This window comes from Melanaphis sacchari, unplaced genomic scaffold (genome assembly GCF_002803265.2).
Source record: "Melanaphis sacchari strain LSU unplaced genomic scaffold, SCAv2.0 Contig552_pilon_pilon, whole genome shotgun sequence".
In the NCBI taxonomy this organism is placed as follows: Eukaryota; Metazoa; Arthropoda; class Insecta; order Hemiptera; family Aphididae; genus Melanaphis; species Melanaphis sacchari.
In genome coordinates this window covers 1-15,166 of record NW_020271381.1, presented here as the reverse complement: position 1 = coordinate 15,166, position 15,166 = coordinate 1, and the positions used below count along the sequence as shown (strand labels likewise).

The following is a 15,166-nucleotide window of genomic DNA, read 5'->3' as shown; positions in this document are numbered from 1 at the left end:
TTAATTAAATTAAAAATAAATTAATTTTCTTGTTTCAAGAATATTACAGTTTAAATTATTTTTAATTCTCATTCATGATATCATTCCATAGTATATTAACGCATAAGAAAGACATATTCCACTCATTTGTATACTGTGTATTGTATTTTTATTTCAATATAGGCACTTTTAAACTTAAAGAAGTTACTAAGACATAATTTGAATTTGATAACATTGATATTTGTTGATTGTTATCTTTAAATAGGTATAAACTCTTATCAAAATCATATATAAATTTATACACAGTTCAGGGTTTTACACAAAAACAACTTTTTATACTACAAAGGCTATTATATTAAATTAAAAACTATTGTATTAAAAACTAAATATATAATATTATCTCATTTAAAAAAATATTTACTTTACATTTTGTATAAAATAAAAAATAAGAAAAACAATAAATATTTTTTAATTTTATACTTGATAAATATATTTGCATCTAGTCGTTCTTCCTTATTCACACACAGTGAGTTGAAAGTTCATTAAAAAAATATAATCCTTTACATTTTTTCATAAAAAAAATCTGTAAAAATAAAAACTTTTATATTGTGACCTCTTAAGAGAACTTTGAAAGCTTTAAAATACAAATGTTTAACATACTAAAATTGTATTCATAAGAATTAATTTTATGTAGTAGAGCTCCCACATTCGTACTTAAAGTTTCAACAACAAGGTTCCTTGTATTAACGGTGCTCATTTTAAAATAATTTTTATTTGATACTAACCATGGACGTACTTAGGGGGGAGGGGGTGGAAAGATTAGGCAAGTACACCCCTAGAATTTTAAATTTGTTTCCTAATTGTAATAATTTAATGTTATACTGACGAAACATAATAATGTTCTATAAATAAAATGTATAATACCTAATTGTAATAATGATAAAACATGATAATGTACTATACGTAAATAAAATGTATAAAAAAAAATCTTTGAGAAATATATCTGGAAACGCCAATGATCCTAACGATAAATCTCATATCGTGATTATACTCCTGAAAATTGATTTAAATTCGTAAATAAATTTAGTTAAGATTAATTTAAGCCACATTTTGAAGATTTTGAATTTTGATTTTTTGTAACTAAAATTCATAATCTCATACATTTTAAATAATCAAATCAAATTTGTTAGGAGAGTCAGGGAACGATATTTGAAAAATACGATGGTTGACCTCAAATAAACATAATACCAAGTTTAAATAAGTTTTCAAAAGTATAATTATGGATATAATAATCCCTTAGAAATAATAAAAGTACTAGAACCATCAATATTATTTGTTAGAGATTGGTACATTTTAGTTGAAATTACTGATCATTTGCAGTTCACTTAATATTATAATAAAAAAATAAAAAATAATTACATTATTATACCTTACATCTAATATGCTTTGGAATTATTCACCATGCAGTTAAGTCAATTGTGTATGTTTCGCAGTTGGGCTCTAGTTTCATCAATCGTCTAAAGTATTATATGAATTTGATTATTACAATACTTCAAAACTAAAATAAAATAATTATTTATTTACTTACAAATGATCAATGAACCTGAATGCATCCTTTTGAATATTTTTTATACCTGATGTAACACAGATTATATGACTAATTGTTATATTCTTCAACGACTGTATTTGATCTAAAATATACGAATTTAAATCAATTTTTAGTTATGTTATGATTAAAAAAAATAAATAATATATTTGTAGAGATATCCATTTTTTTGTTATTAATTTGCATTTATTTTATTATTACTATATAATTATTATAAAATAGATAATAAATACTCAGTACTCACTTTATATATTATTATTTATTGTTGTTAACTTTTAAGTCTATATTGACCTACATAGAGCATATTCAACGGTGTAAATAGATAGACAATAGCATAACATTATCCCAAATGTTTTAAAAAGTCATTGTGGATGTAAAATATAATAATACATAAAGAAGTTTCAAATCTCTATTAGAAATATATTTTTGAATAACAATAAAAAAATTAAAATCGTTTTTTTTTTATTATTATAAATAGTTCAAATTAGAATTTTAAATGTTTATAAGAGAGAATTGTGTTAATATATATATTTTATTTTTTGATTCTTGTATTAAATATTTATGAAAAACTTTGTATTAAATGTTTAAGTCTGAGTTTTGAAAATATTTAAAGAAATAGAGGCCAGCATACTGTCTTTGCTTTAAATATTTTTTCGTATATTAAAATGAATTACCAAGAAATTATTCAAGAAACTATCCAAGAAGTTGAATTTTACATACTCGTAATGTAATGACTTTTTTAATTAAATTATAATGACTTATCTGTCAATAACTAATCAATATCTATAAATAGCTGAATGAGTTCTTCGTTATTTTTTATTTTTTTTTTTATTTACCAGGAGTGAAACTTCCAGGTTGATCTTTAACGTCGTAAAAGAAACGATCACCGTTTCTAAATCGATAAAAACTGTCGGCAATAATACAACTTCCAGTAGGACCAAGCATGGATCCGTTCATTTTATTTTCCAATAAAATTCCAACAAAATAATCAATATCATCAACCGATGAATAAAAATCTTTTAACTGATCAATTTTCTATAAATAGAAATCAAGCTAAGTTAAATTATTTTAATATTAAAAAAAAAAATAATATGAATAAATTGGGCGAAGTAAACTACTTACCTTTGATGGTATGTAATCCGATAAATCATCAAATAAATTGACTTGTGGTAGCCCGCATAAACTTCTCAATTTAGTGTAAGGAGGAAGACCAACATCACGACCGCGTTGTATGTCATAAGAAAGCAGATCAAATCCAGTAGTATCGATTAATTGACTTTGAATAACAATATTTGAAATCTTTAAATATATATATTAGTTAAATTATTTATAGATATTGCAATCAATAAATTATAATGTATCTACTTCGCTATTGTATGATGACTGGGGTTTACGTCCAGCAGATTCAGCTAAACCTCTAATGAATCCATCAACATTACCAATCAATGAATCTGGTCTTAAAAACGTTTTGGAAGGCTCTTCCACTTCATATGTAGTGTAATTTTTGGACATATAGCTGTAAAATGTCGCAAATATAAAATTACTTTACAAAATTATCTAAAAACTATATAAAAAAAGATCCATTTTTATTTAATTAAAATTCAATCAACATTTACACATACTTATAAGTTATGAATCATAACTTATGATATATAATATAAATAACTACTATTAGTTTTTAACACAACAGCTCCTCAATTATTTTATTATTAATAAAAAGTATTTTGAAGTAAATTTATCGTTATTTGACCTTGTTTTGTATAAATTTATTAGAAATAATGTATGCTTAAAAACATACACATTATATTAAATTATTTCAATTTAGATGATTTTTTTAAAATTTATTTGTATTAAAATTGAATTCGTTAAAATAAATATGCAATTTTATTGTAAATATTTTAGGTAGCTTATAGTTACGAAAAACAAGAATATATTCAACATAGATTCATAATTTTAATATTCTTCTGATAATAACACAATACATTACACAAATATGGGTATAGAATTCTAAATTTTTTTTTGTTTTTAATGATTTTATTCCAATAGAAAAAAATGCTTTTATAAGTATGTTATTGTTAATCATCTGTGAATATTTGAAATTTAAATAATACTATTGATAATTAAAATAAAAACAATAACATTACATTTCAAAAATTTTTTTACAGTAGTTCGAGTTACATAAATAAGTCTAATATTTTAAACTTACATTACATGATAAATAATTATAAAGATATTTTCTAATCTTAGATTTAGACTTTTAAAGCAAAAATTAAAGATTAAGGTATTAAAATATAAAAATATTTAATATACTTGAATTTGGCAGGAATTATGTTGTGAAGTAATCGATATGCACCACTCGTCATCTCTTGTGCCGTAGAAGGAATTATCGTTGGATCATAATTTGTTTCGTTATTTAAGCCATATTCATTGATATATTTTTCTCCTTAAGTAAAATATGATTTTAAAAATGTATTAATTTTTTAAATGTTAAATCATTTTTACCCAAAATTATTGGCAAAAAATTATTGTATGTAATAATTTGAGTAACAGCTATAACGATCCTACGCGTTTCTTGATAAACAGTCTCATCAGTCCACAAAAGATGCTTTTCTTGTAATTTTTTTGCAATATAATTATGAAATCTTAGGAATAAATTTTGAATTAATGCTATTCCTAAATTCTGGTTTACATTTACGTCTCCTGTATTCACAAAATACATTTAATATTAATTGAATAAAATATATTATGCTTTAAACATAAGAATTATCTAAAATAAATTGTTTAGAAATAATAAATTAATTAAAGTATAAGAAACTTTAAAATGGAAAAAATGTATTATTTTTTTTAAATTTTAGTATAATTATTATTAACTATGAATTATTGAATTGAAAAAAAATATTTCAGAAAAGTAGAAAATAAAATTTAAAAAAAAAAGTAATTTTTTTAGAAATTGGAATATTTTAAACAAAATAGTCTATTACCTGCAACAAATGCAATCGTTACATTAGTCTCATTCCCTTTTTTAAAAACTTTACTAGAATCTTGAGGACAATATTCTTCCTTTCCAATTGTATTGTATACCAATTGTCCTCCACTAAACAGACGTAATTCATTTGCAAATTCTGAATCGGAACCATACACATTTGATGAGTCGATAAAATGCGTGTTTTTATTAAGCTAAATTATAAATAATTGAAAAATAAAAATTTAGTAAGTCGTGGTGAATTATTTTACTATTGACATTTAAAATGAGAATTAAGAATATTAGTGTATTTCTAGTATAAAAATGATCTTATATTAAATTATATAATACAATTTATGGATATCATATTGTATATTATAGTATAAAAATAAACAATTTCATTGTCAAAAATATAACTCTTACCATAGTAAATTATTATTTTCTTAGTACAAACAATATTTTAATTAACTTATATTCTAGTTTAATGATAATAATAATAAATACTAACAACTGTATCAGGAACTAAAGAACAGTTATAAGCTTCTGAAGTTATGAGACGCATGAATTTCAAAATTGTCATATTGTATTTTCCATACACTGGGTCGTTTGGGCTTAATGAAATGGCTGCTTTACATTCTATTGGTGAATTTTCGTCATCGCAATGGCTTAGATTAACTTTTTAATAATATACACATAGGCGTGGTTAAAACATCGAAAATAAGTTTGATTCGTTTGTAAATTCTAATACAATTTTACCAGGAAAAGATGAATTGACACTACGAACTGGAGAATAAGCCACATCGTGGGCGATAAATTGGCCCCATGGTACCAAGATTTCATTGTATTTATCATCACAACTATTACTCATATCTTGGAATAACGTTAGAGTAAGGTTTCGAGCATTTGGTAACGGACTTCCGTCCGATTGTACACGAAAAGCTGAGATTCCTAAAACCATAATATTAAGATTAAGTTTTTGTTATGTATATACTATATAGTTTATGTTAAATCAGTTATCAGTTATCCATAACAGTCTAATATATTTTTATGTAAAATTAGTTGTTTTATTCATAAGTTATAATATAATTATAAAAAATTAAACTTTTTTTTTTAAATTACCATCACTAAACTCCGGATTCATATATCTATAAAAAGGAGTTAGTGCTGCACCCCAGTTAGGATTTTGTAAATTATTGCATGATCCATTAATTGTCCTGTATTTTGCGTGTGCGTCACACGTTATTTGTGGTGCACATTTATCGAAATAATCATTGTTGATTGTCGCCGCACTATTTAATCTTAAAGTAGGTATTTTCTAAAATATCAAAAGTAGTTTTTAATTATTATAATTAACTATTTAACACATGATTGATTTGATATTTAAAAATATATATATATATATATATACTCGTATATTTACCGCTGTTGGTTTATTGAATATCGTAAAAAGTGCACATAAGACAATTAATATGCACAGTATAGCGGACACAATGAGCGTTACATTTCTTAGTTTACACCATTTCGATTTTGATTTTAAATCAATTATTAGAGGGCTGAAAATGTTAAAATTTAGTATTAAAATATTTTAATAACTGTAATACAATTTTTTTAATTTAAAATAATTTTGTTATTGATATTATATGAGTTTATATTTTGATTTGTAAAATATTACCTGAGATATTATTTTAATTTGTATTTTGAACTACTATTGAGATAAGTCTAAAATATTTACTCTGTATTTTTCAATGTATTAATGATTTTTAAATATCATTGATGAGCTAAATGCTTATATATACTAATTTAGTGATCACATGCATTCGATAAATATAAACTTTAATTAATATTTCGATAAATAATATATATACTAATTTAGTGATCACATACATTCGATAAATATAAACTTTAATTAATATTTCGATAAATAATTTATAATGCTTATACAATTGATTATAATATATATGTATATAAAAAAAAAATCCCCTTGTAAAATTCAGTATTCGAATTTCTTTAGCATAGATTGGCAATTAATATAATTTTTACCATATAACACATTATTGTAAAACCGATACATTTATCGCTTTCTTATGGTTTTTGCGGTGAAAACACCGGTTCGTTCTTAATCATATTTTCTTCTGAGTTATAGTAACTTATCATGAATTATTAAAAATAAATTTATGCATGAACAACACTTAATCATTCATTTAATGAAATATAATATAATAACTAGAGCTAAGATTTTAATGACTTGTATTTTTTTTCTTAAAGTGCTATACAGTTTTTAACAAAAACTAAATTTATTTTATGATATAACAATTTAGAAAGCGTAGTTTTTATTTAGCATTGTTCATGTTAAATTCATTTTATGGCATTTTTAAGGTTATTTTACAAATATTACGTACATTTTGTGTATTTTAACTTATTTTTGTTTGTTTTGAGTTTTTTTGAATATGTGTTGTCTAGTTGTCTAGGTAATTTCAATTATTTTTGCTTTTTTTTAATATATGCAATTTTGTGTATTTTTTAAGTCATTAATATCCTAGCTCTAATAATTAAATTCCAAACACGGATTATATTTTAAAAGGTTCTCTGCAGAAACTTAAGTTATGATGTTAGATAATTTATAAAATAGGAAGGTAAAAAATAACATTGTTATCAGTTGTACCATAGCTTTATTTTTCTGCCCAATATATATTAAATGAGAAATATAGACAAGTTATAAATTCTTAGCCTAAAAAAATCTTGCATTTTTCTTTAAAAACGATTAATAAGTGTGTAATTAAGCCCGGATTAAGGGGGGCAGGAGGGGCCAAGTCCCCGGGGCCCACGTGTGTTAAGGGCCCATAGTTTTCTCGGTTTAAAATTACATTAAGTGATAATTTGTACTTTTTATAGTACCTAGATTAGTACCTATAAAAATATTTTTATTTTTTTTTTTTGTTTGAGCTAACAGTCGATGGGGCCCGTCGACCGTGTTTACCACCAATAGTATGGTAAGTGAGGAAACATAGCGTCATATCCATGTTTGTGTTTGTTGGGAATAGGCATATATTTTGTTATTACTGTATTTAAAAATAGAATTTGGAAAATTTGTTTATGTGACTGTCTCGGTCATGGATACTCATAATTTAGATACCTACCGACTAAACCTGTTTACATAAACAAAACTTAATTTTATGTGAAAAAATATATTTTAATAAAAATATAATATTTTTTTAATATTTTTATCCTCATCAATCGTTATCATTAGAAAGCGGATTTTTAGGTTTTTACATATTTTTATTGGTTTTATGCAGCTTTATGAGAGTGAAAAATGTGGACGACTTAACCATCACAGAGTTCGTAGGAAAAAATTTATTTAGCATATTAAAGCATATTTTGGACTTAAGAGAATATTTAGCCTATTTTTCATATTTTAGAATTTAATATTCTATTATTGTTCATAAAAAATCATATTATACATTATTAATTTATAGATTTGTGATATTTTCCAGCAACAATTTTGTCTAGGAAAAAAATTATTTTATATAAGAATGATAAAAATTAAAAATCATCCAATTATCTACTTGTTTGTAATCAAATTGGTAATGATGATCATTCTGTTACTCTTAATTCATGATTGTACTTACGATCTTATAATAACGTGATAAGAATGATTTCTAATAATGAATATATATTTTTACTTTTATATTGTTTATTATTTTAACTTTAATGTCTGACGATTTAGTAAAATTTGTAATATTCATTTTTATTTTTTTTAAATACCGAAAATTAACAAAAGTTTAAAATATTTACATAAACAGAGGATAGAGTTGTATAATAAAACAAATGATATAGTATTTACGACTAATGCTGATATAGTTTAGTAGGTAACTAAGTATGAACTAATTTTGTTTTTATTAATTGTATTTGTTTTTTTATTAATATTTCATTATATTTATAAAGGTAACTAAGTATGAACTGATTTATATTTTATAGTTAAATAACTTAGGTGTTACTAAAGGCCATACAAGTTATGTATTTTTTATAGTTAAATATTTTATATGTTACCAAAAAGGAATGGTACATAAGTTATTTATTGTTTTAATTGAATTATTTTGGATAAAAAACAAATCATATTATCTGCATATTTACATTTTTAAAGAATATTTAGAGAATATTTTAGGGTTTTTTTAGAACATATTAGCATCATATTTTAAGCTTTTAAGAACCTAAAAATCTGCTCTTTAATTATCATACTTAAATAAAAATGTTTAAATTTGTTTTATTGTATAATTTTATAATTTTATAATTTTAAAGAATTATTTTTATTGACGGGGGCCCAGAACCATGTATTGGCCCCTGGGCCCCTGAAGCTCTTGATCCGGGCTTGTGTGTAATAACTATATTTCTTATAACATTATAAAAACCGAGTTAATACCTAAACCAAAACAGTTTTATTTAAAACGGCGCTAAACGTATTTTCTGAATGATGTATGTAAAAAATATTTTTTTTTTATAAATATATATACAAAAAAACAGAATAGGTACTAAACTCACAAAATATATATTATCACTGCAGTGGTGTAGTGGAGCGTATACGTGGAGGGCAAATGTAAACTCCCCTAAAAAATAAAATAGTAAATTCCCCTAATAGTAAACTCCCCTAAAAACATTTTGCTACCGTATTAAACTTATGTAAATTCCCCTAAAAACATTTTGCTACCTTATTACACTTCCATACAGTTTTGCATTTTTATTTCAATTTTTTCATTATTTATTTAAATTTTATTAATTAATTGATATTTTCGTTATCATTAAATTATTAAATCATCATCGTTATTATTAAACTAAGTATATTTTAGTTACATTCAATATAATAACCATTTTGTAAAAATAATTTTATTTTTGTAAATTCAAAACATATATTCGTTAAATTAATGATGTATTTGATAAAATTAACAAAATTCTAAGTTATTTTAATAAAATTTCGATAAAATATATTAGTTGAACTAAATAAAAAAAATATTAAATCAAATAATTTTTTATTTTAATTTTAAAAATTTCTCATCTTTATATCAATAAGCATTTTATTAACTTAATATTAACAATGATATTATTATTAATTAGATAGAATTGTATCCACGTGGTGTCCTCTGAGTTACGCTAAATGGTTCTAAATTTTTTTAGGGGAATTTACGTAAGTGTTATACGGTAGCAAAAAGTTTTTAGGGGAATTTAAAAAATTTTAGGGGAGTTTACATTTATCCTACGTGAATATACGCGGGTATACGGCATATGGGATTGCATTTATTTTATAAACCAATTCAATAAATAATTTTTAATTAATAAATACAATTTCGAACAAACCTTATCGATTTGACGGTTTCTATAATCAAAACAGTTGCTAATATTAAAGAAATTCATAGCATTTCGGTGAAATCAAAAAGCGCAAATCATTAATTTTTTTGATAAACAAAAAGCACAAATTCATTTTGCGCTTTTGTACCTTAGTAGTGGGATAAAAGTACAAAAATAAATATTGCACCCGTTATACTATAAGTATAATATTTTAATTAAATATATGTATTTTTATAATTCAAAAATACATCAACAGTGATCGCGTTCAGTTTAAGTTTTATATGATTGTCACAATTTATAGTAAAGGTTGATAATTATTTAATATAACTACGTAATATATACAGTATAAACTTATACCTAACTTATAAAATACACTTTATTTTTTGTAAAATGTATTTGCGCTTATGATTTATTAAAAAGGTATTTTTTCACAATTATGGATTACAGCTTAGTATTTTTTAGTATAACATACGACAGTACACTATTGTAATCAGACATTAATATCTATTGTATAGCGTAAATATACTGACCATAGAGTAATTTAAATACATTATGAGAAAACATATTATATGTAACTGATAAAATGCTAAAAGATCTCAAAAAGTTGCACGGATAAAATTAAATAAAGAAAAAGCTAGTCTGTGGAAAGTTTTATAATTTATTTATTTGTTTATATACTTTTTTAATTTTAATTTACTTATTTTTTATAAGCTAAGCATGTTAGGTGCCTGGATAGATACCAAATTTAACAGTAGCTCAACATATCTGTAGTAATTTCAAAGAAAATGAGATATATTTTATTTTGTATACGAGTATTAATATTTTATTCTAATTTTATTCTGTTTTTTTGTTTTTATTAACTAATAGTATAATTAAAACTTATAAATCTTATTAAGTTATTTGATTATAACTACTTAAAAATTAATATTTCTTAATTATTTATTATCTAGATAATCATAAAAAATTAAAACGTATAATATATTTTTAGAAGTATGATTGTAGACTGTAGAGACTCAATTACGGCATGGTAATAATAAAGTAACATAATGTATCTTTGTAATTATAAATATAAAAAAAATAATAATGTAGTATACTAAGGGGGTGTGGGGCAAAGCCTTTAATAAAGGCGTAACTAGACCTTAAAGTTAGGGGGGGGGGGCTTTAGCCCTAGAATTTTTATTATAAGTAAATTAGTGGGAGGCTCTGCCCCTCATACCCCTCGAACACCTTACATTCATTGATTATACATATAATATAAATGTAAATTAATATTTAATTATAAAACAAATAATAAACCAAGTGGTATTGAGGTTAAATATTTATATATTAACATATTATTAAATATTATTTTATATATAAAGAATTTAATGATTTTTAGTTTATTGACAACTTCTTAGTAGGGAGTATTTGTGTAGTAAAAATTACACAACATGATACGTCTTACACAGTATCATTACATACAATAATATAGTTTAAATTAATATTTTTCCAAGATATTAATAAAAAAAATAAAACGATATTTTAAATTTAATTTTAAAAATGTAACTATTATTGGCGGGAGTGGGGGACTAGGAATTATGGCAGAGGGGGTAAAATTTATGTTGGGGGGACTAAGCCCCCCCAAGTCCTCTCCTAGTTACGCCTATGGCTTTTATGTTTACATGACAAGCACATTTAAGCGTATACTCATTAAAAAAATTACGTCTACATCACTAATTATCAGTTAATAGTATTACCTATGTAGGTTTAGTGAATAATCAATAAATATTTCTGTGCCATAAATTATATTTAATTAAAATGATATCATGTTGATAGTCGTAAAATTCCCTAAACTATTTTTGTCTTCTTTTTTTAGTAATAAATAAAATTATTTATTATAAGCCATTACTTATTAGTCTTAAGAACAAATTAATGAATTGTTCAACCAATCCTTATTCAATTCTCTTTACTATTTAGAAAAAAATTCTATGGAAGTTTTAAATTTAACTATATATCGTAATCATCAAAAACAAAAAAAAAAAAAAAAATTATAAGTTGTGTTAGTTATGGTTTTTTAAATAGTAACACTGATGAGCTTACTAGAAGCTTAAAAAATAATATACTCACGAATTTTCATTTGTAAACGGTTTATCATTTCTTCTTAAAATGTTTCCCATTTTACAGAAATCGACTAAATATAACAAGCCACGATAGTCAACTGAACAATAATCTGTAATAACCGTGTGTACTGTGTAGTTGGATACAAAGTGAATGTAATAAAGACATGTACATGAACTAAGAAATAACAACTATCGAATAATTCGATAGTGTTCTTAGTACATCAAAATAATTGTTAATTGTAATTATTAATAAATTAATAAGTATCTAATTATAATAATAATAATAATAATAATTGTATTGCGTTTCTTTTAATTTTTTTAAATTAATTGTTTCATTTTAATAAACTTAATTAATAATCATATTATTGATATCTGAATACAGTTATGAATTAAACACTGTTTAGTTATCTGTTATAATTTAAATTATTTTATTTATTTATTATTTTGTTTATTTCGTGATTGGTCCGCATGGTAAATACGACGGAGCATTTGGTAACTTTGTATCTAACCTTGACACTGTGATACGGGAAAGACTACTAAGAAGTCTACCAAAGTCTACCTTATATAAATTATGTGTAAGTATTTTACTATAAAACAGAATGTTTATTTACAATAATATTATATAATATCCATAAAATATACATTTTATTATTTTATATATTTTTCTTGAGTGTTAAGGAGTTTTTTTCAAATGTTTAAACTGGTTTTCACCTTTTTTACTCAATATATACACTGACTGCTATATTAATGCGCAGTGTTATTTTTAGAATGTCATTATACCGCTACATTCATATATAGTACCATTTAGAAACAACTAAGATTATGTGAAAGCTTTTATAAATAATAATTTTTTTATAGAAAAGTATTTAAATATATTGTTAGAAAGAACATAACATTCTGTATAATATATTTATTTATTTAGTTCGTTTATGTTTAAATAAACAAAAACTAATGAGATAACTCTCCCACCAACGCCGTAAAAGGTCTAGGCGGGGCGGGAGGACAAGTCGTGCGAGACGAGTACCGGCCCCCGACATTTTGACGGCACTTTATCTTTCACACTCCAAGGTGTTATTTCACCATCGTTGGTAATCGACTTTAGATTTTGGTGACTAACGGGACAACACGCGACCAAACGTCCGTTTTCTTTTTCTTTTTCTTTTTGTTATTTCTTTTATGACATTCTTTTACAATATCCTCGTGGATTGCTTGTTATAATTTTATACACACCAAGTGTAACAATATATTGTCACTCATCACAATTGACTTAATAGAACGGTGTTATTTTCTTTTCTCGTCTCCTCTCGACGTAACACTCACACCAACAAACATACGACCGCTGCCGAAGCCGCGTCAAATATATATAAATATATATATATATAATAATTTAATTAACTATTTATGCTTGTGATAATAAGTTTTAAAAATAATTCTAAATTGTACTAAAATCTATCTAAATGATGAAAATATGTAAATTATTTGGCACCGGTCTAATGTGCGACCTACACATACATTTTCGGTCCAGTGTGCGACCTTCATATACGTATTGACCTATACTGTATTTGTTGTAGTTATTATAGCTATTAATTAATATTATTTTATTCTTTAAATTTATCCATATATTTATCCATATAATTCATTTATAATTAATTATCCTTCTTGTCTGATAAGAATTCATCGTAATTTTATGTATGATTATTATGTCATAAAAGCATCTTTCATGTCTGATAAAAATTCATCAAACATAGTTTGCTTGTTTGGGTGATATAGGTATCCTAATGTAGCACTCATAAAAAAAAATCAAATTTACTAAAATCACTGTAACACCGTATTTAAAATAACGTAATTCGACAAAGACAGTGAGATCGTAACTGAATGCCGAACAGTTTACAATTATCACGTTTGTATCTCTATTCTCTTCACAAAAATAAATATACTTCTCCATATCATATAGAAAAAAACACAAATTGGCTGTTGGCCGCACGTTGGCCCAGCAAAGATAAGGACAGGTCAATTATCAGTTGTAGGTCACACATTGGACCAGTGTCAATTATTTTATAGTTATCATGTATATAATTTGTTATAATTACCTGAAATTGATGAATTTAAAATTGTCAGTGTCTTATGAAGAGGCCAAATTGAAAAATACTATTAATACATTATTGAACTAGAAGGCTAGGGACTTCATGCTACTTAAAAACCTTATAAAATACATGCATTTGTGTTCTAAAAGAAATTCAAAATATATTGTAGAGCAAGGGTATATAATATATATTAATATATATTGAGGTATTTTATAAATTATAATTAATATTTTAATATATATGTGTATAAAAATTTATATTTTCATTCGACTTCTAAATAATTTCAATAATACTGTAAAAAAAAAAAATAATATATAAAACACTAGAATACAAGTTATTTTTATTATTACTATTTCATAATTTTATATTTATTCCATCATAAATCATACTCATTACTAACTTTAAGTCGTACAGTATACACAAACGATTGTCTTTAATTTAAGGTTAAGCTTGGTGTTCAACTGTTCGACACTTCGAGTACCTAAATGTTTATTGTAATTTTTGTATAAATTCAAAAACCAATTGGTTTAATAGTTTAATATAATATTAATTTGTGTGAACCCAATACCTTGATAATAAATATTTTATACTACTAGTATACATAAAAATTTGTATATTTATTTCACATATTTTCAACTTTTATTATTTTTTTATTTAAAAAAAAAAACAGTTTTATAAATATATGTGTTTACTTACTGATGATATTACTATTTAATTACAACATTTTTAGAAATAGTGGTGATAGCAATGGTAAGTATACAATCTCATTATGGGGCAATGGTACGTTTTCCTTCTCAGATTAAATACTAAAAAGTAAAAACACCACTGGTTCTATGGTAAGCTAGAACTTATTGACTTATGAGTATTTGACTTATGTATTTACAAGATTTAATAATATTATAATAATATTTTTGTTCTTTTATTATGATCAAAAATAAGTACAACATATTGTATTAAAAATATAAAAAACTTACTATAAAATGATTTATCATTGATTTAAAATTAAAAACAGTAACCCACTCAATGACACTGTACATTTGATAGTATAATGGTATTCAATAGAGCGATTTCTTCTAAGTTACTGTAATACAATTTATAG

General features: G+C 23.8%; 1 protein-coding gene across 3 annotated transcripts; it reads right to left on the bottom strand.

The window, feature by feature from the left end:
- Positions 1-408: 408 nt before the first annotated feature.
- Positions 409-12,165, bottom strand: LOC112599803 (peroxidase-like). 3 transcript variants are annotated; one of them, XM_025346863.1, is made up of 14 exons: positions 11,991-12,165; positions 5,968-6,100; positions 5,667-5,862; positions 5,304-5,495; positions 5,056-5,222; positions 4,567-4,762; positions 4,088-4,285; positions 3,896-4,028; positions 2,951-3,101; positions 2,708-2,884; positions 2,422-2,620; positions 1,568-1,670; positions 1,399-1,496; positions 409-562 (listed from the first exon to the last, which is right to left on the bottom strand). In XM_025346863.1, exons 1-13 carry the CDS (start codon positions 12,038-12,040, stop codon positions 1,436-1,438), a joined length of 1,956 nt encoding a protein of 651 aa, XP_025202648.1. In that variant the 5' UTR covers positions 12,041-12,165; the 3' UTR covers positions 409-562; positions 1,399-1,435. The 3 variants fall into 3 exon arrangements, with proteins under 3 accessions (XP_025202648.1, XP_025202646.1, XP_025202647.1); XM_025346861.1 differs by having other exon boundaries at positions 1,409-1,496; XM_025346862.1 differs by having other exon boundaries at positions 1,414-1,496.
- Between the last annotated feature and the right edge of the window lie 3,001 nt (positions 12,166-15,166).